At 38.1% G+C, this 24800-nt stretch overlaps 2 protein-coding genes across 2 annotated transcripts in view; one reads left to right on the top strand and one right to left on the bottom strand.

The window, feature by feature from the left end:
- LOC134668655 (uncharacterized) overlaps positions 1–6885 on the top strand; it is a 282363-nt gene extending 275478 nt beyond the window's left edge. Inside the window, exons 26-29 of the mRNA XM_063526097.1 lie at positions 1700–1798; positions 2240–2433; positions 4015–4176; positions 5175–6885. Coding sequence (XP_063382167.1) covers positions 1700–1798; positions 2240–2433; positions 4015–4176; positions 5175–5261 — 542 coding nt within the window. The 3' untranslated portion in view covers positions 5262–6885. The remainder of the gene's footprint in view (positions 1–1699; positions 1799–2239; positions 2434–4014; positions 4177–5174) is intronic.
- Positions 6886–8108: 1223 nt separating this feature from the next.
- Positions 8109–15347, bottom strand: LOC134668811 (trichohyalin-like). Its single transcript, XM_063526266.1, has 6 exons — positions 15147–15347; positions 11439–11653; positions 10765–10945; positions 10592–10659; positions 9644–9916; positions 8109–9580 (listed from the first exon to the last, which is right to left on the bottom strand). The coding sequence occupies exons 1-6, from the start codon at positions 15151–15153 to the stop codon at positions 8276–8278; spliced, it is 2049 nt and encodes a 682-aa protein (XP_063382336.1). The 5' UTR covers positions 15154–15347; the 3' UTR covers positions 8109–8275.
- Positions 15348–24800: the final 9453 nt, after the last annotated feature.

The following is a 24800-nucleotide window of genomic DNA, read 5'->3' on the forward strand; positions in this document are numbered from 1 at the left end:
CGTGACATTCACACATTAGGTGTTTTACTATCTCTTCCTCTTCGCCACACACACGACAATTAGTGTTGTTACACTCTAAAAAAAATTTGGTTGGCCCTATCAATATTTTGATAGTCGTAATCAAGCATCTTGATTCCATACGAGCCTAACAAGGACTTCGACATTTCAAATAAGGTAATTCTGATTGATCTTACTATTGCTATGTAACTGAGCCAACTAAGATCTTGTTCAATATATACATGAAAAAGAATTATGGTAACTAATTGACCCTAGTAAGATCAACTAAGCTTGATATTTATTGAATCAACCTACGTTACATAATTATGTCAACAAGTTAATAATAGATGCAAGGTATACAATTGTTAGGATTAATCAATACCTACTTTATTAGTTCAATCACAGATACACTTATTGTTTTAAGTAATCAGCTTTCATTGATTTATATAAGATCGTAATTGTTGTAATTAACTTAACGTCAACTAAGAAGAAACTGCTCTTAGTTGGTCTTCATTTTTTAGAGTGTAGAGTGCCCCATCTTGGCCAGAATTCCTTTGACCCCGTAATGGCCAGTAAACACCCCTCAGGCACAACACAATCACAACTTGGTGGACGCTATAATATAATAACAAAAGACCTCTCACAGATGTGAATTATAGTCCAACCCCGACCCAAGCGGAATGATAACCAAATGCGTCTTTTGAAGCACACATTTTTTGCTTTGGGCTGATTTAGACGGCGCGCGAATTATGCATGCGATTTTAGTTACATTGCGGACTGTTGGTTACGTTTGGCAACTGACCGATCAAAACCCGCAATGTAATGAAGCTTGCATGCGAATTCTCGCATCGTCTAAATGAGCCCTTTACTGAGTAAATCGGCGGCACTTATCTTATAGCAAAGACATATGTAACTTCGTATAAGATGAATAAAGTCTAACAAGGAAAGGTACCCAACTGTCCGACTCCGATTTGATTTATTTTGATATATGTTATAGAGTAGTCTAAAATAACGGTAGTAATCTATAAAATATATATATATATATATATAATAAATAAATATAATAAATATATTTTTATATAAAAAATGAGTTTGTGGTGAAATGACAAAACACGTCCCCATTCTTTATTCATGTTCTCCAACATATAACGAAACCAGTCATTAATTATCAATTTTTTTGAAAAAAGATTTTCATAGAAATTAGAAGGTTTGGTCAATTTTCAGTACCTTGAAGGCCATTTTCTCCTAACTGGTTGAGTTTGGGCAGCTAAAAAAAATACGTGTCCGTTGTTTTAGACTACTCTATAATATATATCAAAATAAATCAAATCGGAGTCGGACAGTTGGGTACCCTTCCTTGTAAGAAAAAAACGTGCCTCGGATATCAAGAAATAGTCATTCTCGGATAGATGGCGCACACGCGTTTACCCTATTCTCGGCTAGATGGCGTGACGACACCGTTTCATATTTAACAATCTTAACACATAGATATCAGTGACTGAACATGGGTCAAAATGATATAAAAATAATAAAACCATTTATCCATATATATTCATTTTTTTGTGATAATTTTATACGTGTTTATTTTGTGTTATAATCGTGTGTCGATAGATGGCAGTAAATTTACAGTGACTACAACATTTACTATGACAGGACCCCTCTATACTATCTATGTTTTTGCTTATAGTAATGTATTTTTCAGCCCTGTTCCTGATGGACGACGGAGCGTCGGTGTGGCTGTGGCAGGGCTGGTGGCCGCGCGGGGAGGACGGGGAACTGGAACCCGCGGAGCGAAATACTGGTTAGTGTTTCAAAACACCCTTTTTTCTTAATTTACCTTTTCCATCAAACTCAAACGCTGTCACTCGAACGCCACGTCACCGAAGTGTCAAAACTGAAATTGAACTTTATGCATATGCACGTAGGTCTCTGTTGCTCTGTGGTCTGTGATCGATTAATCTGTCTTTGGCGTTGAACCTGCGCTGCTAATATATCGGCCATTGGCGTCTAAAAGGTTAATACTTACAATAGTCGCTTCGTAGCTGATATGTTAATTTACCGTAGAATTAATCTTAGATCGGAACTGTTTTCAAACTTTTTGATCAACCCGAAATTCACGCCGCATATTGGTTGGCACAGTTCTAGCGGATGAAACAAAAGCTTGTAATAAACTGAATTGAAATGAGGCATTCGCTTGTACATATTATGAGTTACATAAGTTGAGTTGAGTTTGTATTTATAGGTGTAGGAGCATTCGCAGCGCGCTGGCAAGCGCTCCGCGCAGCGGCCCTGCGCACCGCGGAGGCCTACTGGGCGGCCTCGCGCCGCACCCGACCTGACGTCAAGGTCGTGGCCGCCGGCCTCGAGCCGCAGCCCTTCACCGACCTCTTCGACACCTGGGCTGAGCACGATGACGCCGCTGAGGCCAATATTGCGGTAAGCCTTAATCATGTTTGTATACGGTGGTGGTACTTTTAAGTGCATATGTGGTTTTGTATACATAGGTGGTTATAGTATTTTTCAAACCGGTGTATACATACGCTGACAGATGTCATCTCAATACAATTTTGCTAGATTTGGCGTCTTAGGTTATAAATTATATGGACCTGTTACCCTACCCATCAAGTTTGAAAAATGCTATGTAAGTATAGGGATGGTCAGATATGTAGCTAGCGTAGACCTATAGACCTAAAAATCTTAAAAAGACCTTATTCGGTTCATCTATTTACCTCTTCTTCTCCCTCGCGTTATCCCGGCATTTTGCCACGGCTCACATAGGAGCCTGGGGTCCGCTTGACAACTAATCCCATGATTTCATCATCAGTATGTCTATCAGTATACCAGTATCAGTAGTGTAGTATCAGTTCATCTATCTACCTATAAGTGAAAAGTAAAACTTATAGGGCTTCATAACAAAAGGCCTTCGGCCTCGAGTTTCAAGCCCTTACAGAATTATTCGACACCCAGGCAGAGTACGAGCATGGCGATGAATGCGATTATTTATTGGTGGTTAGCTTGTATAGGGTGATGGTACTTAGAACTTTAAAACTTGTATATTGAGATGATAAGTTTGTATATTATGGTGATATTGAGGTGATAAAATGTAAAGGGGTCGGCGCTGATGTCTCAAAAGTCTATTCAATAAACATTGTACATATTATGCTTTAAACCCGACTCGATATAACATTTTTGTATAAACTTACGAATGTCCGGCTTTCTTTAAGCCCCGTTTAGACGGTCTAAAAATTCGTATGTGATTTTCGTTACTTTGCTGTTATATGGTCGATTGTCTAAATTCATTGCACTCTGTATAATAGTTATCTACGTATTGAATATCGCATGCGAGTTCTCGAAATTTTAAATGGGGCTTTATGAAATACCGATAGGCGATAATAGGCCGGGGTCGGTTGAGATCTATTCTAAACTTAAAGCTATAACCAGAGGTCATCAAATGGCGGATTGCGGTTCGCGGTATTTTCTGCTGTACAGTCAACTGTAAAAATATGGGTATAGCCAAGTTATTCAAAAATATGTTCCATAGTTCTTAATTCGCTGATATAAGAGCTATGGGACATGTTTTTGAGATGATTAGTGCACCCATATTTTTACAATTGACTGTACATTATGTTTGCTTATAACCTTTTGAACGTCACTCCTATCGTCCGCCAGAAGTCATCGCTAACCTTGTCGGAATGCACGTAGGTTGATAATGGGCTGGAGCCGCGTGCGTCAGTTGACGTCTTCATCAGTCATAGGGTTAATAAACTCAAGTAGAAACGGACCGCGATATCATTTTATTTTAAAAACTGGACCCATGGAAAAACCAATTGGTGACCGCTGGCTACTTAGGGCATACTGAAAATTCCTGGGCTGGCCACTTGGAAAAAATAAGTTTTCTCATATATCTAAATCCAGAAATTTCCAGTATGGCCCACGTATAACCTTCTATATCACACCATGTATAAAGACACGGCTAACCCGCTTGGCACACTGTACCTACACGCACTCCGCTTGCAGCACGGCTACAAGGCGGGCGAGGCGCTGCGCGGCGCGGGCGAGCTGTCGCGGCTGGAGGCGCGCCAGGCCGAGCTGCCGCTGGCCGCGCTGCAGCGCCGCCCGCTGCCCGACCACGTGGATCCACACCATCTGGAGCGCCATCTATCGTCGCCTGACTTCTTGGTATGTACGGTGGTGGGATGGGGGTGGGTCGATCAACTATTTCTTGTTGTTATTCTGTCCCATCAGCCAGGATTGTCTCCTGCCAGTAGCATAGTTTGTTAGAAGAACTGCTGTACCATGTTCTACAAACGTGCTTAGTACATGTCCCATAATGGAAAGGCCTTATAACTACCATAAAATTCAAGTTTGGATCATCTAAATACGAAAAAACTTGTATTTTAAGAGTGACCCAGGAGACCGTAACCATGGTAACTAGTGACAAGAAAAAGTTAATTCACCAGGGTGTATATTTTGTACATTAACTATTCTGCCCTCATGGCCCACTTGCACTATTGCACTAACCCGGGGTTAACCGGTTAAATCTGGAGTTACCATAGTTACCAGTACAATTTGACACTGGGTTGACGGTTAAACCGCTTAACCCCGGGTTAGTGGGATCACCATCCCAAGTGGCCCTAAGCCAAACAGTGCTGTCTCAATAACAAATGATTTTCAAAATGGAACTATCAGCTATAGGAACTAAAGTATAAGTTAGCAATGAATTTTCTTTTGAAATAGCGCTATTCGGCTTAGTAGGGCAGTATTGTAGGGTCAAAATCGACGTGCTTGCATTGTAAACCATTAACCGCCACTTACACCATCCCACTAACCCGGGGATAGCTGGTTAAAGCGTTAACCCAGTGTCAAATTGTACTGGTAACCACGGTAACTCGTAGTCGTTTAACCCCGGGTTAGAGGGATGTTACGAGTGGCGATGTGTTTTGCGGCTTTCTCACTTTATTTTTATTGCCGGTACGTTAACTTTGGCCCCACCGTACTTGAACACGAAAAGCGGGCTCTAGACGAATAACAGTCTCATTGGTGATAGATTCGATTACTATTGAAACCGAAATCCCTTTCAACTCGATCGCAAATCGCTAGTGTGGCCGCGCTCTCACGCTTTTCAGTTGCTTGCTTTGCAGTTAGATTAAACAGTAACATACGTGTTATCATTCCAGGAGGCTTTCGGCATGACCAAAGAGGAGTTCACTGTGCTACCGGCGTGGAAGCAGACCAACTTGAAGAAGGACATCGGCCTGTTTTGACCCGGCGGCGCGCGCGCCGGCTGATGCCGTCCCGGACCGGACCCGGACCGGACTCCGGACCCGGACGACCAGCCGGACTAAAACTAACCGCGGCGGTCACCTATCATACTTTCGAACAATTTTTGTCGGAAGATAAATTTTCAAAAGGATCACAAATCACCTTAAAAAAATTGAAAAGTTAACATTGGAGAAAAATATTTCGAAATATGTATAGGTTACCGATCGCAATAGACTAGTAATTTTGTACAACCACAGTTATTTCGTACTTTTCTACTCGTACCGAATATCGTTGAAGGATTTGATACAATAATCGTAATGGCACGCTTTAAGTCTGTAGTTCCGAGTGTCGTAATTTTATACTAATGGAATGAAAACTATGTATTCTGTCTCGTGATATTTTGATGTAACCGCCGTAGACCGTAGAGTAGGTTTGAAACACGGATTTGTATCGGAATTGCTTATCGGCCGGTGTCGTGGCCTCTTCGTGTAAATAATTGTTTTATTCCATATTTATTTTTAAATTTTGTTTAATATTATGAATTATTAGGAACGCAATATTCACTTTTTAATTTTATATGAATTTGTAATTGATTAACAGTATTTTTAATCGGATTCCTTAATTATTGTTACGTTTAACCGACGACGAGAGAGGGCATCGAATTGTTAGCAGTGATATTTACGATAAGTTAGCGTTGTGTCAGTGCGTTTTGCCAAAGAGTTTGAGCTCGTACGACGGTCATAACCACGAGGCGGTTTTTCTGGTCAAGTATGGTTATCGGTTATAAATCGCTAGGTATACAACGTATTTCTACTACTATTATACGCTTTAGGGTAGGATCCTGCGTCGGCGGAGGCGTGGCTCTCGGCATTGTGATATTAACTTGTATACCGTTGATTCGCCCGCGAATTGTTGATATATCGGTACGCGCCTCCGCCCCTGCAGGCTATATTTTAATACATCACATATCTAATCTACTCATTAGCTTACTCTTTTATACCGTGCTGTTAGGTGGACCATTGTAAACCGTTTTAATATTACTAATCTTATAACGTTCCCTTAATTTCCGTGCTTTTGGCTTAGCTTGTAGTTAACTGACTGTACTCGACCATTACATTGACGTAGATTTGACTTTCTGTTGCCAAAAAGCGCGAAATGAAACGAATTCGACTAAAATTTTGTCTTTCGAACGATTAAGGTTTGTACTTTAATTTTAACGCTGTTGCTATGTTGTGTACAATTTTAGAAGTTTATTTTTTATATCTAGCTTTATTACGTACGTAAATGTATTTTTAAATGGTGAACCATCTGAGCGACTTGTGATATTTACTGGGTCTCGACTGAAAAATATGCCAGTATTTGTAATGAAGTCGGTTTCTGCCAATGAATAGAGTAACTCTGATCGAGTCATACTTTAATGAACTACATATTTGGATCTACGGAATATTCTGTCGCCATGTATTGTCAGATGCATTTACGGCCGGTACTCTGCGGGCCTACCGTGACATAGACGTATCTCTCAAATCCAATGTTTAATGTTTTGCTTTGGTTGTGTTACTTATAATATTATTATTGTATTTGAGATTTATTTTGTATAATAATGGTGTAATAAATTGATAAAATTGATTTGTGTTTTTACATTTCTCCCTACAACTAACTATAAAACTACAATATGCAAACAGTTTGTCACAGGTTAGCCTGCAATGCATAAATCAAAGTAAAAATATGATAACATTGATAACATTTTGGCTTGATTGTCCTTTCGACGCCGTGTCAAACCCAAAAGCTGTCACTCGGAAGGTTAAAGGAAGGTGACTGTATACCTTTTGGACGCCACTGACCGATATTGCACCGTAGGTCCAATCCGTCACAGACCACAGAGCAACACAGACCTACGTGCATATGCATAAAGTTTATTTTCAGTTTTGACAGTTCGGTGACGTGGCGTCCGCGTGACAGCTTTTGTGTTTGACACTGCCGAAATAGCATTTTATAAAATCGTGATATAATAGAGAGCTTTTCAGTCGAGTACCGTGTTTAAGTCAGGTACGAGATTGAAAAGCTTGATTATATGACTATTGTATACAATACTTTTTCTACGAGTCAACAAAAATAATACTTTAAACTAGTAGAATCATACAAACAAACTAAACCAAAAGTATGCAGCTAAGATGGTACGCGAGCAGCCGCGATACCTTATTCATACTACGCGCCCCGGCTGCCGCGCCCGGTGAGTTGGTCAACGTCACCTTCTCATAACTCATGAGGCCCTGGTACTTGCTCTGCGCTAAATTAAATTTTTAGACAGTTGTTTTCTCGATTTTGGCTACCGTAGCCTATGGAGACTAACAAGCAACACCAAGTGGTTTTCGTAGTCTATGGATGTTGCTATATTAAGGGTGTCACATGCGCGTTTCTGACTTATGAACCAATTGTTTCTACTATACAACCTAAAATAATTAATTAATTTTGAATTTTTGATCTATGATTTTGTTTCGTCCTTTCGTCCGCGGCGAGCTCTGATGTCAATTTCATTATAATTGACTAAACTGTATCGATATGAATATTATAGTTTAGATGGGAGCCCATACATTAAAAATACCCAATTGAAGTTTGGTATAAGAAATCTTAATTCAAGAATTATAGTCGACGAGTAAAAAAAGGTTATTAGATTTTAGTGAAAAGTAGTTACGCCCAAAGAGAATATAACCACTATGGGTACGCCTTCGGCTGAAGTATCGAAACAAAATTTCTGTTCTTGGAGTACTAAGATATCTCATAACATTTGTTACGTAGTTTGCCTTCGATGTTAATATAGTTATGGTGAAAAGAAATAAACGAAAACATGGTAGTTGTAGTTCTCATTTACTATCTCAAAGTAATATTTACAAAATTGCACAAAGTGATCTTAACTTACACACACAACTTATTTACATTAATAAATAAAATTAAATAGAGCTTTCTACGGCATGCAAAAAGGACACTCCATTAGGAAGTGCTTTTGAAGGCCAGGATATTAAAAGAAAAAGCGTCGGAAGAAACCTTCCTCAGATTCTTCTGAATCCTCATTCTCTTCTATTACTTCTTCTTGCCTCTTGATTTCCTCCTCTTCGTCGCTCTCGAGGATATTTGCTTCTTCTTGTGCCCTCTGCCATTCTTCGTCTTGTTCGTCGTAGTCGTATTGTAGGGACCGCTTCCTGCGGCTTTCTTCCTGGTCTTCAGTCTCTTCTACATCGTCTTTTTCTTGTCTGTAAACGACTTCCTCGTCTTCTAATTCCTGATCTTCTGTTTCCTCTTGCACTGACCGCTTCTTGCGAGTTTCTTCCTGATCTTCGATATCATCTTCGACCTCTTCTTGCCTCTTTAGAGCTTCCTCATCTTCTTCATCATCTACATCTTCTTGCCTATTCAAGGCTTCCTCATCCTCCACCTCTTGATCTTCTGTTTCCTCTTGCGCTGACCGCTTTTTGCGGCTTTCTTCCTGATCTTCGATTTCATCTTCGACCTCTTCTTGCCTTATCATGACTTCCTCATTTTCAAAGACTTCATCTTCTAATTCATCTTGTGCAGACCGCTTTTTGCGACTTTCTGTCCCATCTTCAGCTTCTTCATCCTCTACATCTTCTTGCCTTTTCAAGGCTTCCTCGTCATCAACTTCTTCATTTTCTAATTCCTCTTGCACTGACCGTTTCTTACGACTTTCTTCTTGTTCTTCTTCGTTTTCTTCATTCTCCACTTCTTCTTGCCTCCTAAGACTTTCTTCTTCTTCAACCTCTTCCTCAACCTCTTCTTGCCTCTTTAGAGCTTCCTCATCATCAACTGCTTCATTTTCTAATCCCTCTTGCACTGACCGTTTCTTGCGACTTTCTTCCTGTTCTTCTTCGTTTTCTTCATTCTCCACTTCTTTTTGCCTCCTAAGACTTTCTTCTTCTTCAACCTCTTCTTGCCTCTTTAGAGCTTCCTCATCATCAACTTCTTCATTTTCTAATTCCTCTTGCACTGACCGTTTCTTACGACTTTCTTCCTGTTCTTCTTCGTTTTCTTCATTCTCCACTTCTTCTTGCCTCCTAAGACTTTCTTCTTCTTCAACCTCTTCCTCAACCTCTTCTTGCCTCTTTAGAGCTTCCTCATCATCAACTTCTTCATTTTCTAATTCCTCTTGCGCTGACCGCTTTTTCCGATTTTCTTCCTGTTCTTCCTCGTTTTCTACATTCTCCACTTCTTCTTGCCTCCTTAGATTCTCTTCTTCTTCAACCTCTTCCTCAACCTCTTCTTGCCTCTTTAGAGCTTCCTTATCATCAACTTCTTCATTTTCTAATTCCTCTTGCACTGACCGTTTCTTACGACTTTCTTCCTGTTCTTCTTCGTTTTCTTCATACTCCACTTCTTCTTGCCTCCTAAGACTTTCTTCTTCTTCAACCTCTTCCTCAACCTCTTCTTGCCTCTTTAGAGCTTCCTCATCATCAACTTCTTCATTTTCTAATTCCTCTTGCGCTGACCGCTTCTTCCGATTTTCTTCCTGTTCTTCCTCGTTTTCTACATTCTCCACTTCTTCTTGCCTCCTTAGATTATCTTCTTCTTCAACCTCTTCCTCAACCTCTTCTTGCCTCTTAAGAGCTTCCTCGTCTTCTTCATCATCTTCTACATCTTCCTGCCTCTTTAGAGCTTCTTCTTCGTTAATCTCCTCCTCGATCTCTTCTTGGCATTTTTTAAGGCTTTCTTCTTCAAGATCCTCACCGTCGACATCCTCAGTTTCCTCTTGAGCACGCATTGAGGTCTCTAGTTCTTCTTGTTCAGATTCCTCGTCAAGCTCTTCCTGGAATTTAAGCGCGTGGTTGCGTTCATAGTCTTCGACATCATCGTGGTTGTGATCGTGCTCAAGGTCATGATCAGGAACGTGGTCGTGATCGTGCTCGTGGTCATCATCGTGAACGTGGTCATCATCGTGATCATCACGGTCGTGATCATGGTCATGATCATGATCGGGAGCATGGTCATGATCATGTTCGGGAGCGTGATTATGTTCATGGTCATGATCTGGAACGTGGTCGTGCTCGTGGTCATCATCGTGAACGTGGTCACCATCGTGATCATGGTCATGATCATGATCGGGAGCGTGGTCATGTTCATGGTCGTGTTCGTGGTCGTGATGGTCATCCTCGTCGAGTCGCTCCTCTCTGAGTGCCTCTTCGGCATCATAGTCATGGCCGTGGCCGTGATGATGGTGGTGATCGTCGTCATGGCCGTGCTGGTGGTGATGATGTTCATCCTCATCGAGTCGCTCCTCTATTTCTTCGATCAGCTTCTCTTCAGTTTCGTCTTGTAATCTCGCCTTCAAGAATTTGATGATAGCATCTACTTCCCAATCTTCACCAGAGCCCGGTTCTTCCACTTGGTCTTCAGATTCTAGCTCATTTTCTTGTTCGGGTTGTAGTTCAGGCTCTGGTAGGGGTTCCGCTTCTGTTTCAGGTTCTGATTCTGGTTGAGGTTCTGGCTCAGGCTCTGGTTGAGGTTCAGATTCTGGTTCCGGTTCTGGCTCTGGTTCCGGTTCTGGTTCCGGTTCTGGTTGAGGTTCAGGTTCTGGTTCTGGTTCCGGTTCTGGTTGAGGTTCTGGCTCTGGTTCTGGTTCTGGTTCCGGTTCTGGGTCGGTCCGGCAGGTTGCTGGTGGCTCTGACCAAACGCACACCTGAAAAGAGTGATCAAAATTAGGTTGAATCGGACCAAAGTAATTTTGCATGGCATTAGCAATTACAGTGTGTGGCAATTCTATCATTTAAGTCAAATTTCTAAGAAAACATGTCATTTACAATGACTCTTACGTTGTTATTACTTTGTTGTGTTCAAATCGGTGCAAAGTTAGCAGACGGGCTCTATTTATCTTTTAATAAATCTAACAATTTATTCCTTGTTGCGCTATACTATATAAGTATTAAATTTAAGGTTATTAGAATAGAATAAAAATATTTTTATTCGTGAGCACAAACACAAAAAAGAAAATTATACAAGCAGAGAATCATAAAATAGGAGAGAGTGCCACGAAATGGTCTCACCTCAGCATGTTGCTGGCGACTTCCAGCGCTGATCTTTCGATGAGACCATCCGTGAAACAATCACGAGAGGTATCATGAATATAACAACAATACAACAACATTATTTGAATAAGATTAACACATGTATACCTGTTCCTGTTCGTCGAACCAGGATTCATCGGGACATTCCATCAGGTAAGCTCGGCCGGCGTAGCATTGGTAGTAGGCCTTGCAGCCTTCGGTGCTGGCTATACGTAGGAAGTTCTCCTGTCCCGCGCATAGTGTCTCCGGGTCTTGTCTCAAGGTGATTGAGAGAGCGGAGGCGCTGGCCGCCGCCAGAGCGCACAGGACTAGTCTTAAGGCTACTGGAAGGTAAAATAATATATGTTAATTGTCTGTGGAGACCACTACCTAATCTATGGTACGCGTACTGCTGCACATTGTAAAGAAAGATATTGAAATTTCAGCCAAGTACCTACGTCAAGTGGAAAACATGATCTAAGAAAAAAGAATACCTACTGCTTTTTCCCTGTGAGTTTGCCCGTTTCTTGTAGCGTTATTTTTATGGAAACTTCTATCCCTGTGTACATTCCTATAGAAGTAAATTTTCTACACTTTGCTTTTCTAAGCTTGTGTAGGTTATAAATAGGTAAACTTAGGTAAGTAAGTAAGTAAGTAAGTAAGTAAGTAAATATTCTTTATTGCACCAATAATCACACATCTTACATACATGTAAAATTACAAAGAAATTTTAGTGGAACAATAGAACCCGGTAACAACAGGCGGTCTTAAACTTAGGTAATAGGTATCCCTAATTTGACACCTATCATAGGCACCCTGTTTAGGTATTCAAGATTGTGATTGTCACCGATATTGCTTTATTATTCATATTTTGCACGAGTGGCAACAATTGAGTAGGCTTAGCCAACCCTAAATAAATATGTACATTAAGTACGTGACTTCGGTTTATTTGGAAGGGCACTGTCGAGAAGGCGAGATGTCCGGTTTCAAACCCTCAAACTATTATTAAATTATTTGTCGGTAGGTTTCACAAAATCTCCGAAGAAATACCGATAAAGTTGCCAATAAATTACATGAGACAATTAGAAGATAAAGTCATCCGTTTCTTTAAAGATACCTTTGCATAAAAGCATGCCATTGTAAGACTTAAAAACAAAATTGAATAACTATTTAAGAACAAGTGTATGCTCATTTACGTTTATCTAGTTAATAGGTAGGAATGCAACCAAGCGTGTTAATTAAACTATAAGAATGAAAGAATTTTCCTTAACATTAAAGTTCCATAATATGTAAATTAAAAATACGTAAACCATAGCCTCTGAATTAGCACAACGTTCTTTGTGAAAGTATAAACTTTTAGCTTTGCAAATGCCAAGAAGTTTGTTACAAAGTGCAAAGTAGCCAAGTTATTATGGTATCTTTCACATGATAGATCAAAGAAGTGGTTTTGATAGATCAAAGATATGGTTTGGAGCGGAAATAGAATTGAGGTAATTAGAAAAAACATTATTTTTGTAAACCCGCAAATACATAGAAATAAGTAGTATCAAAAAATATTATCATAAATATCCTACTTTTGCTTGTTTCATCATCCGATTCTTTCAAGATGTAACGCACTCAGATAAAAAAATGCCAAGATATGTACAATGCGAAATTGTTGCTTCAAAGATAAAACTTACAGTAGCTACGAGTAGATTGTGTGAAATACCTTTAGATATTTTTAACAATTTGTTACTTACCTACAGTACCTAAATACCTACTTAGTGAATTCTAAAGCGTATTTTGATGTAGGTACCTATACTATAGGTACCAAAGTTGGTGCGGCTTTTATCTAGTATTGGCTGTTTTTGAATTACATAATGATAGCAAGGATAATGAACGATTTAGAGAGTAATTGAGTGATTTGAGAGTTATTCGACAGTATTTGATATTCAAGGGGACAACGGGCATAATTCCTTAAAACTTAGCTATAGGTAGGGTAAAAGCACCAGTAGTCAGCCTTATAACGAAATTTCTATGTTCAAAATCGTATAATTTGCACACTTATGGACCAATAGGTATTATCAATGTTTTTTCTGTTCAAGAATTTAATAAAGTTAAATTTTTGTAAAGAATAAAACTTAATTGAATTCAACTTTTGGAAATATTTAATTAAATATAATAAAAGGGCATTTTTGCCAGTAATCAGCCCCCTGTATACCAATACACAGCCTTTAGGTACCCAGTGCCCAGCCATCCTATTCTAATGGCTGATTAGTGGGTTCGAATAGAGTAAGCTTATAGACCAGTGGTCAGCCACAGGCTGACTACCAGGTATTTAATGTATTTCAATCAAATAAATTCATAATAACGTAATTTTTTAAAGCGGCTTGATTTAACGACTTACACTTCATTTTAAAATAATAATAAATCCTAAATCCTATGGTCAACCTCCCCCGGCTGACTTCTGGGTTTACGACCTTTTTAAAATTACTGCTTCAAACCCAGTAGTCAGCCAGGGGAGGCTGACTATTGGATTTTGTACAAAAAAGTAGTTTCCAATAATCAGCCGCCGTAAAAATATTACTTCCACATGGATTAATATTAATATTTTACGTTTTTCAGATAGTTTAGGTATTAATTAGGCAAAGCAGTCCATATTATTTTAAAAATAAATCACAATTCAGCTGCTATCGTCTTATCAAAATACCATGTGACATTCCAAAAAAAATGGCGCATATGTCTTAACCTTTCATGTCAGAAGACACCACCACTTTGAAATTTTTTTGTGGATCATCGTAGAGTATTCGTTTAAAAATTAAGGTATTTTTCAATGAATAGCTTATCAATCTATAATATTACCTAGTTTTCACATGAAAATTAGAAAAACTTTATTAGTTACAACCAAAAATAGGCAAGAAAGGCTGACTACTGGTGCACGGCTGAGCACTGGTGCCTTTACCCTATATGTGACGTCCCATGGTAAAGGTACCTTATGGCGGTTAGCGCTTACACTATTATTAACGTCGCGCCAATATTATTGCGGCGCTATGCGACGTAAGCGCTAGCCGCCATAAAGTACCTTTTGTCGTGGAACGTCACATATGTTCACGTAGGTATGAGACATATTCATATACCTACTCTGGCAAGCCAATTTTGCCAGTAGAAAAAGATGCGAATTTCTAAATTTGTATGGATCCTTCAAGCCTATGTTAATAAAATTTTAAAATGCTAATTTGACTGGCATTCACTTTTAGTTCAACCGTCAGGCGTCGCGACCAGGTATGTCATCATTGGTAGAAGCTACATGTATATTTGCGGCGTTTGGGGTTGAAACTAGAGATGCCCCGAATAGTGAATTTGGCCGAATACCGAATGCCGAATATTCGGCCCATCTCTCGGCCGAATACCGAATATTCGGCATGAAATGTGAACATTTTGAGTCGAGTGAGGAGTAGCCAACATTCGACCGAATACCGAATATTCGGCAAAGTGGCCGAATAGCCCGAATATCGAATAGTTGCCGAATATTCCCGAATACGCCGATTATTCGTGGCATCCCTAGTGGAAACCCTGGGGCCGTGGAGGCCTAGCACGCGTCGCCTCTATAAGGAGTTGTCACAGCGCCTTATAAAGGATTCGTGTGCGGGGTGCCCCAGACATTTCACTCACTTCTGAACACCCGACGAAATTTATTTACTTATAAGTTTTAATTTAAGTGTTTTATTGTGTTTTACCCACTTGTTTCGTTGCACCAAATAAACATTTTCTCCGTTTGCACTTAATAAAAGTTATTGTAATCAATTTTCTTCTAATGCAAATTAAAAAGTGAATAAAATATAAATAATCAATACTTACAACTCATTTCGACCGCAATACACCCCTGAGCGATCCGCGGCTGAAATAAGCTAAACGGATGGAGGAGGTGAATTTTATCGAGATCATTATATCACAAGAGGCTGATAACGTCAGAGCAGATACTCCGATACTGTCGATCACCGCTATCTGTTTAGCCCGGGGTCTGAATGCAACTGAATAGTTGCGACCGTTTCGTAGTTTTGCGACTGGACGGAAGTCGCGGCTTTCAGGATGGTAAAAGTCTGAGGTTGGATAGAGCCAGCGATGCAATGAATAGTGATATTAATTAAAATGTTAGTAGCAGGACTCACGTGGAGCAGGACGCACTAGCGTCCGGTATTAGTTGCTGTGGTATTGGTCTTTGTAGTTGATCAGATTGCGTTTTTGTACCAATTATATTCAAGTCGCTGAGTAAGAACTTAAGTTTCATGTAGTGTATTTTGTATTTTTTTATTTGAACTACTTTAATACAATTTTATATATTTTTTGAGCTTAGTGACTTTTCCAACAAGCCGATTACTTCGACAAAAAACCCATACACCACGTCCAGAAATAATAACCTGTGTTTTTTTATGTAATATTTTATACAACAAAGCTGAACAAATCTGAATCTTCTCACACATCATTATGCTTGCACATTATTATGGCCATGATTGCGGAGGGTGCCTTGAGTAAAGATAAAATTTTTGTGAAGTAAGGTATGGTAGTCACCTGACGAAATAATAATCCCTTTGTACTGAACGTGACACCATGTAGGTAAGTCGCAATAAAGAAACGCCCGCCTAAACCAATTTCAGTGATCGGCCATCGTGCAAGCATCAGGCGCAGTTTGATGACCTTGGAGCAATCATGACATACAGTCATCATGTGTCATAGACATGATTTGCCCACGTTAGCGGCGTTAAGCCGGCCTAATCTAATACTTCAACTTCCTTGAACTTGTGTTTCATGACGTAGGTAGGTAGGTAGGTAAAAGGAGCTTCAATAGATTGAATAGGTCTAGCCGTGTTTCTTAGGAAAATTCGATTACTCTTCGGCTTTAAGCAAAAAGGAAAACTCATAGTATTTAAATAACAAAGTACCTATCTACTAAATAAATACATAACCAACAAGTAACAAGAAACAAAAACGGGTTCTTTACTATTTCCTATGGGAAATACTATTTCCTTCATAGTAAAAATAAGTTCTTAGGCAGCAGATAGAGGATGAGGATAAGATGAGAGAGAAAGAGAAAAGTATTTGGTAATAAGAATGGTGCTGCTACACAGCACTATTAGGAATAAGTAATAAGTATAATATCGTTCTTTTATTTTTGTTTTATTTTATTCAAAGGTTCACCAACATTACCTACATTGAAGATTACATATACATATACATACAAACAATAATAACATGCTGAATCTAAACTAATTACTGGCAAACACCATATGCAAGTAATAAAAAAAAAGCAAAGCAAAGTTCTTAATAAATAAGTACACAATTTAAAACTTTAAGAAGTTTAAGATATTAACACCATGTGTATACCTTTATAGATGAATTCATAGCCAATTATTGAAAATTGTTTATTGTTATTTACATGTTGATTTTGTTGAACACCCCAGATTTTACGGTGCATTTTTTGGGGCTAGCGGGCTAGCTCTTAGTCTAAAGAGTTAAGAGCCCACAGGAGTGGTCAATTCTCCATACAAACGTACTCGACTGTTTCTTCCGTGGGTTTTGATGCGTGAGTTTTGATGTTAGATGCTTTTTTCAACACAGATTAATATTGTCATTATCTGAGTCGGACCGTTTTACTTTTTTGATATTTTTGTTTTTTAAGACGCTAGAGCCCGTCAAAAATGGCCAAAATGGCCTAATTGACTATGCCGCAATGAGAGGCGTAGTATTCAAAACTGATATCAATTAGTCAAAAAAGCAAAACGGTCCGACACAGATAATTTCATAATCATTTAGATTTCCAAGTTTGGTTAGGATTGGTTAAGTTTTGGAGGAGTAAACAGTCGAGTACGAAACCTCGATTTTGGAGATTTTTCGCCTTGTCCGTATCGCACTAGTTTTTGGAGCCGCTTCCGTTAGCGAGACACCCTATATTTACCTAAAATATTTAAAACTCATCTCCTGTTTCGTCTTAAAAATATACTTCGTCTTCTTTAACCTGTTATTTATACCCGTGTTTCCGTTTTCTCCGTCCCCTGAGGTCTCTTTTGTTCAACAATCATATTAATGCAATCCATTAACCAGAATACATTCATGAAAGGATGTATACCTACGTAATATAGGTATAAGTTGTTTTTGTGTGTTGCTTAATAATTAAATCCAAATAATAAGTATATAATAGAATATCATAAACTGAAATAGATGCAATGCACATGAAAAAGTGATCAAGGCTTCCAGTGCCCAGAGCTAAGATCGAACCAGCATCTTTCGCATTCGCGGCAGATGCTAAAACTACTGGGCACTCATGGTACTATACCGGTAGAAATTAATCAAATATGCAATGCAATGCAAATATGCCATGTTTGAAAAGCTGGGCCCATTTGCTCATACAACCCCATAAGCAAATCTCTTACAGGATTACGGTACAGCAGTATAACGGAAAAACAACAACATAGGTACAGGACCCCTATTCGACAAGCGACGTTTGACGTATCGTATTGATCTCCCGTTGATGTGGGAAAAAATCATAAGTTCTCGAATACGTACAATGTCAAAATTAGACATTAACAAACCACAGTTAGGGTGACAAGCAAACCAAACTGAACCACCCCTAGTTTAGAGTGGAGTTTTGGTTGTACCAAATGATAATTCGGAACTTATGTACGAAATATCATTTGATATTTACCACTAGCTTTTCGGTGAAGGAAAACATCGTGAGGAAACCTGCATACATCTGCAAAGAAATTCAAAGGTGTATGTGAAGTCCCCAATCCGCAGTGGGCTAGCGTGGGGACTATATAGCCCAAGCCCTCTCGCGCATGAGAGGAGGCCTGTGCTCAGCAGTGGGACGTATATAGGCTGAAATGATGATGATGATGATGAAATGATAATATCCACCGTTGATGGAATCAACACTCAGTATGCAATAAAATCAACTGTTGATTTGACGTGGATGCGAAATCTGACAGTTGTACATGTCGAATTTGGCCCCGACATCAGATCTGAACATCAAAATATTAGTTAAGATAAGTTTATTATGTAGGTATGTATAAACTTTCCCATCTTACAGTAGCCACACATTCACATTTTACATCTAGCCCCAAACTTAAGTAGTTAGTTTTCTTAAGCATTAGAAATAAGGTAAACAATCTTGATGTGTCTTTTAATTGAAAAACACATTTTAAAAATAAGTTACGGCTGTTATGAGTTATTTTAAAAATATGTAACAATTATGAATCTAATACGATCATTTATATTCTTCTGCTTTCATAAGTAGTAGTAGTAGTTTCATATGTACTGATTTATAAAAAGCATTTTTCAATTAAAAGACATGTCAAGATCGCTAACCTTCTTTAAAGTTCTTTCTAATGCTAAAAAAAACGAACTATATACTCTGTATCTTTAGGTATTTCAATAAAAGTAAACAAAATCTACCCTCAAATGGCTTCTTAATCCAGTTGAGGGTAGATGAAAACATTACATGATCAAATAATGTATACCTATAGTTTAATTAAAGTCAGGTCGTTCAGCGACTGATCTAGGCGGTTTTGTATTTGGTTGGTTAACCAATAAATGTTATACCTACCCGAAAATACATATACAAATTGTGTGTTTTATTTTTTATTTAAATATGTACCTAAAGATGCTGACTATAGGCAAAGCTTGTACTATGGGTGCTAGGCGACGATATACAAGGTAATATGAGTTTATTAGACAAAAGTAAGCAATATAAATAATTGACCAAATAAATCTACAATGTAGGCCATTTAACATTCATTTCATATTACAATAAAAAGTAAGTAAATTCAACGTAAACAATATACATATTTATAACGATAAGTTCATAGGTACTTATATGCATAGGAAACACCCATGACTCAGGAACAAATATTTGTCTAAAATGACAAATTGGGAATTCCTACATACGATAATCTCACTTATCAATGCAGTTTTCCTAAGCCACTTCAAGTAATCATTGATGTATTGTGCAACGGTAGGTACGGTCAGCCAAGAAAGTGGTCTACCACTTTTCTACTCTATCATCTGATTAATAGAGTCGAAAAGTGGTAGACCACTTTCTTGGCTGACCGTACCTACCTTTGCATTATAGTAGTTTAACCAATTTTGTTTGTATTCTTTAATACCTCCTACCCTCCTTCTTCCTGAAAACCTTCTTTTCTGTTTTCTGTCCTTTGAAAACGCAAAATAAAAAAATGCAATATTATTGGGCTAGGCCGCATGTTATGTTTTATTTATTTTTTAAGTATTAGTTTTAGTTTGGTAGGTAGGTAAAATATTGCAACATCTATTAAAGAAAGCAGACGCGTTCGCTTGTTAAAAAATTTGGAGTAGTTTAACCTTCTATGTACCTACATTTTCTCAACTTTTATTGAGTAAACTTCTAAATTAAAAACTAAAATAAATGCCTCTGGATTTTAGTACCTAATTAATAAACATAAACAATAGGTACTTACACATGTAGTGTATAATTATTTTCCATCATATTTATATAGAGAAACGTACGAACGTGTCTTGCTATTCCAGTCAGTCTCGTTACAGAAAGTACTGAGGTTGACTGAAAGAGCATGATAAATACGAACGTTTCCGAGAAAATACGATGGAAAACAATTACCTATGCACTACAATCTGTAGGTACTAACCCTTTATACAACTTTAGATAATTAAATGGAATATCATACTTAGATACTACAGCGCTGGTGGCCTAGCGGTAAGAGCGCGCGACTTGCAATCTGGAGGTCGCGGGTTCAAACGTCGGCTCGTACCAATGAGTTTTTCGGAACTTATGTACGAAATATCATTTGATATTTACCAGTCGCTTTTCGGTGAAGGAAAACACCGTGAGGAAACCGGACTAATCCGAATAAGGCCTAGCTAGTTTACCCTCTGGGTTGGAAGGTCAGATGGCAGTCGCTTTCGTAAGAAACTAGTGCCTATGCCAATTCTTGGGATAAGTTGTCAAGCGGACCCCAGGCTCCCATGAGCCGTGGCAAAATGCCGGGACAACGCGAGTAAGATGAGACGATCATACTTAGATACTACATTTGTGAAAATTTTTTGAACATGACAACAAATTCATTTCACGTAATTTGACTACGATAAGGTTGTCGCTTTGATAAGCAGCACACTTAAAGATATTAAGTTTTTCCAACATCACTGTTACAGTGCGTCGATTCTAGAAAATATCTCAAATAATGGGTTAGTTATCTCTTCAATCTGAAGGTGAAGATGCATGTTATAAATTTGTATGTTATACAAAAGTATGTGAGCAGCCTCAGTGCAGGCCGCTCCAAGGATTTAGGAGTTTGACGCCACGCTACACGCCCCGCCAAACGCTCCGCTCAACGCTCGCCACTGACGCGGTCTTCACAAGTTCACATTGAATGCGAATTCGCACGTCGTCTGACGTGCAAGCGGAACATCGCTATGTACGTACATACCACTGTGCTTATACAACAGAGCGATGCGCGAATACGCATCAGTGTGATAACCACGTCAGACAGCTCGTGTCACCTTTGTAATAATTCATCATCATCATCATCATCTCAGCCATGAGACGTCCACTGCTGAACATAGGCCTCCCCCTTGGACCTCCATTCCTACCGGTTGGAAGCGACCCGCATCCAGCGTCTTCCGGCGACCTTAACAAGGTCGTCCGTTCATCTTGTGGGTGGACGTCCTACGCTGCGCTTGCTAGTCCGTGGTCTCCACTCGAGCACTTTGTAATAATTACTCTATGGTAATATGCAGACATCGTAAATATTATAACATTTTCGGTGCAGCGGAGTGGTGTCAACGGAATTGGTATAAACAATTTCAACCGTAATGATTAATTAGCGTTAATTACGTTAATATTAACCTTAATTTACCATTTCAGTTGGAATTATCTATACCGATTCCGTTAACACCACTCTGCTGCACCAAAAATGTTATAAAATTTACGATATCTGGTAATAAGTATGTATTTCCTATAAACTGTCTATTGTGCTACTTGATGCACTTTAACTTTAATGCACTAAGTATGTAAGTTTTTGAAAGTTCGAGTGTTATAAAAATTATCGATAATATACGAGCCTTCAATCAAACTCTCATACAAACAAAATCGCGACCGGGTGTATCTTTCAGTAGGATCTTAAAAGGTCCTGAGGCGAATTCGAACGTACATTTTGACATTAAAATGGTATATTTTTATTATGTCATTCAGTGATCATTCGCAGGTGCATTCGCTCGTACTTGTCCGTACATGTATTGGCGTAAGCGAATCGCACGGATGGACGGGATGGCGGATGAGAATAAAATGAAATCATTTTGATGTCTATATGTAAGTAAGTTTTTATTGAATTGGCCTGCTTAGCTTGTTAACACAACTTGTGTGTTGTTGTTAGCTTGTTATTAGTTGTTGTTGTTGTCGTTGTCATTTCATGTCGAGTTTTTTTATAGCAGAAAACCCGAATTACGTGTAACTTGAATAGCCCGTTGATGAATGAATGATTGAATATTTAATCTGAACTAGTTACTTAAGTATTAGGTACTCGTACCAAAATAATGTCACAAACATAATGCCAGATATTTAATTACCTCAAAGTTATCAAGTCCCTATTTCTTTGTCATAATTAGTATAATTACCTACCTAAAAATATTACAAATAAAATTAACTGTAATTCAAAATTAACTCTAATTATATTCGACTAGCATATCTATCAGTCTATAGGTACCTATTTGAAGTCGCGCGCAAGAACGCAACTCGTGCTAGCAGGTCAAGTGTGGTAAATTAAGGTTAATATTAACGTAATATTGTAATTTCATATTATGAAATAAATAAATCCAAATCTAATCTAAATCTGTGATTATTACCTAATAATTTGAATAAAGCAGGTTTTCAGGAATGCAGGCAGGTAAAAAGAAAAACCGAAAATAAAATAACCTAGATGACAGTGCTTCCCAAAGTTAAATAAGTGGGGTCGGAGACCCACAAAACAAAAACTGCCCAATGCATGTATGTAAATAATTGGTAGCACTCAGATTCCCTAGTAGCTTCAGGGCCCACTATACCTACAGTTTAAGAAATGCTTTAGCATTGTTTTTTGGACTATTTATTTACAGTAGGTATTGTTTCCTTCTAAGAAAGTAAGACACTTCTTAATATTCCTATAGGAAAGACAATAGGCAGGCCGCAAATAAATCTTTTGCTATTTCTTGTTTCTTCATTATTTTGACTGCTTGATTAAAACCAAGATTCATCTTGAATCTTATACGCGTTTTCACATTATCCGATCCGAAATCGGATGTCGGATACGACCAAAAAAGCAATATATAGAAGGAAAACGTTACCTAGTGCAAAAATAAAAGGAATATCGATAATTTTAAAATTTAATGTTTTTTATGTTTCATAGTTTAAAATCTCGTTCCCAATATTATACTTAGACAACGGCTATGTACTCCATAATTGTCGTATTTAGGGTTTCTGCTCGAGAATTCTCGAGGCGAGAAATCTCGAGAAATTTGTAATTCGTCGAGACGGGAAAAAAAATCTCAATGCCTCGAGAAATAAATCTCTTGTAATAAGTAACAAAAAAACACGCGTATAAAGACGTGATGTGTCTATACTCTAGTGTATTTCTATAAGCAGTTAAATATACATATGTAGTTAAAAAACTTAAAATATTTTGAATTAACCAACCAAATAAAAAACTGCGTTGATCCATCCCCTATCGATCTGGCTTCAATCGATTTTCATGTTTTGAAAATTTAAACTCTTACCCTCAAATACCTATCTAAATAATTCGTCTTGTTTTAGGTTCATTACTATAATTTGTTTTTTAGCACTAGAAAAAAGGTCAACAATCTTGACGAGTCCTTATTGCAAAACTCTTTAAAACATTGGTAACACTTACTTATGAAAGCCAAATAACATAAATATGATCGTATATGATTCATATTTGCAGTGACTTATTTTTCAAAAGTGTTTTCTTATTTGTCACGATCGCTTATCTTCTTTCGCATGCTAAAAAAATGAATTATAGGGCCATGTAATAACAAATATTACAAAACTAAATTACTATTGATAGGGAAATCAAATCATCCCGATATATTCCTATTAGCAAAATAGCACAATATTAGCAGCTTCATTGATACGTTGAGTACCTAAGTATTCATATTACTTAGAAAACTTGAATATACCTGCCTTATTAAATACCTTATTGTGGTTTGTTTACATTTTAGGAAATACCTAAAGAAATACACTATAGCATTAACATCGCCGGCGCGCAAGCCTGCACCTATAGGTTTTTTTGTTTGTTGTTGAATTCTGATTATTAAGTGCAATTTATGGTAGCTAAAAACTTTCCATTTGTTTGATTATTGATCTCATCTACGACTGCTATGAGTCTGATTTGTATTAAAGCAAAAAATTAAAATAACAAGGTGCTTTTTGAAACTTTCAAAATTTCTCGAGATACTCGAGAAACTCGAGAAATCGTGGTCGAGAATTCCCGTGCCTCGAGAAATAAAATAGGTCGAGAAACCAGAAACCCTAGTCGTATTGTATCAGGTGAAGTACTTTGGCTCTATAGTAATGCAACATATGTAATACATACGATGTGGTTGTACTTAATAAATAAAATTAAAATAAATAATAATTCCATGGTGACATCGGCCATTGGGCACTCATTCGTGCAATTATTTCTAGTATACCTAGATGTTATAAATATAAAATAAATAAATAAATAAATATTATATTAGGACATTTTTTTACACAAATGTTGTTTAAAACGTGTCGGACACATCGGCCCGGGCACGGCCTGCGGTCCGGTCTAGCGTGAGTCATCCTTTAGGTATTTAACTTTATTATTATTACATTATTTAGCCATAAGTGTAAACACACTGAATATTCCAACATTACATAATTTGAATGCCGTTGAAAGATAAAACGAACAGGTTTTGATGGTCAGCGATTAGATAATGTACTCTTATTCGTGAAAGATCTGTACAGATGTAAGCGTAGGCACGAGCCAAAGTCATGATATATTATGCTCTCAATAAAAAAAGGGAGGGGGGGATACTCATTTACTTCTACGGATCCGTAATTTGTAACAAAATCAGTAGGTAATCAACAACCGCGACAACGAATGGTACAGTCACCTGCAATATTATAGTAGGTATGTTTATTCTTCGAAGGCCGCAAAAATATGTAACATGCTCTAATGGCTCTACAAATAAGATGGTGTTAGATATTTTTGCGACCTTTGTTGGGTAACATATTATTGCAGGTGACTGTAGCATAGTATGGGTTATATTATGCTGGTCTAACTGGTCAAGTCACTAATAAGACTATTGGCGCTCTCAACGCGTGCTGGTTCCAAACTACCTCGACTTAAATGGGTACCTTTTCGTCCCTTGTAAGGTTAACAAGCTACTAAACTCATAATACTGCAGAACTTTAGTGAAGCAGAGTTTCCTTAAGCAATACATAATTACAAT

Source organism: Cydia fagiglandana, chromosome 11 (genome assembly GCF_963556715.1).
Source record: "Cydia fagiglandana chromosome 11, ilCydFagi1.1, whole genome shotgun sequence".
NCBI classification, from domain to species: domain Eukaryota; kingdom Metazoa; phylum Arthropoda; class Insecta; order Lepidoptera; family Tortricidae; genus Cydia; species Cydia fagiglandana.

Excerpts from the sequence above, each read along its gene's own strand:
- LOC134668811 (XM_063526266.1), bottom strand. Across the intron at positions 10,946-11,438 it reads GGTTCGACGAACAGGAACAG|GTGTGCGTTTGGTCAGAGCC; the intron begins GTATACATGTGT and ends CACTCTTTTCAG. Across the intron at positions 9,581-9,643 it reads GTCTTAGGAGGCAAGAAGAA|GAATTAGAAAATGAAGAAGT; the intron begins GTGGAGTATGAA and ends TCAGTGCAAGAG.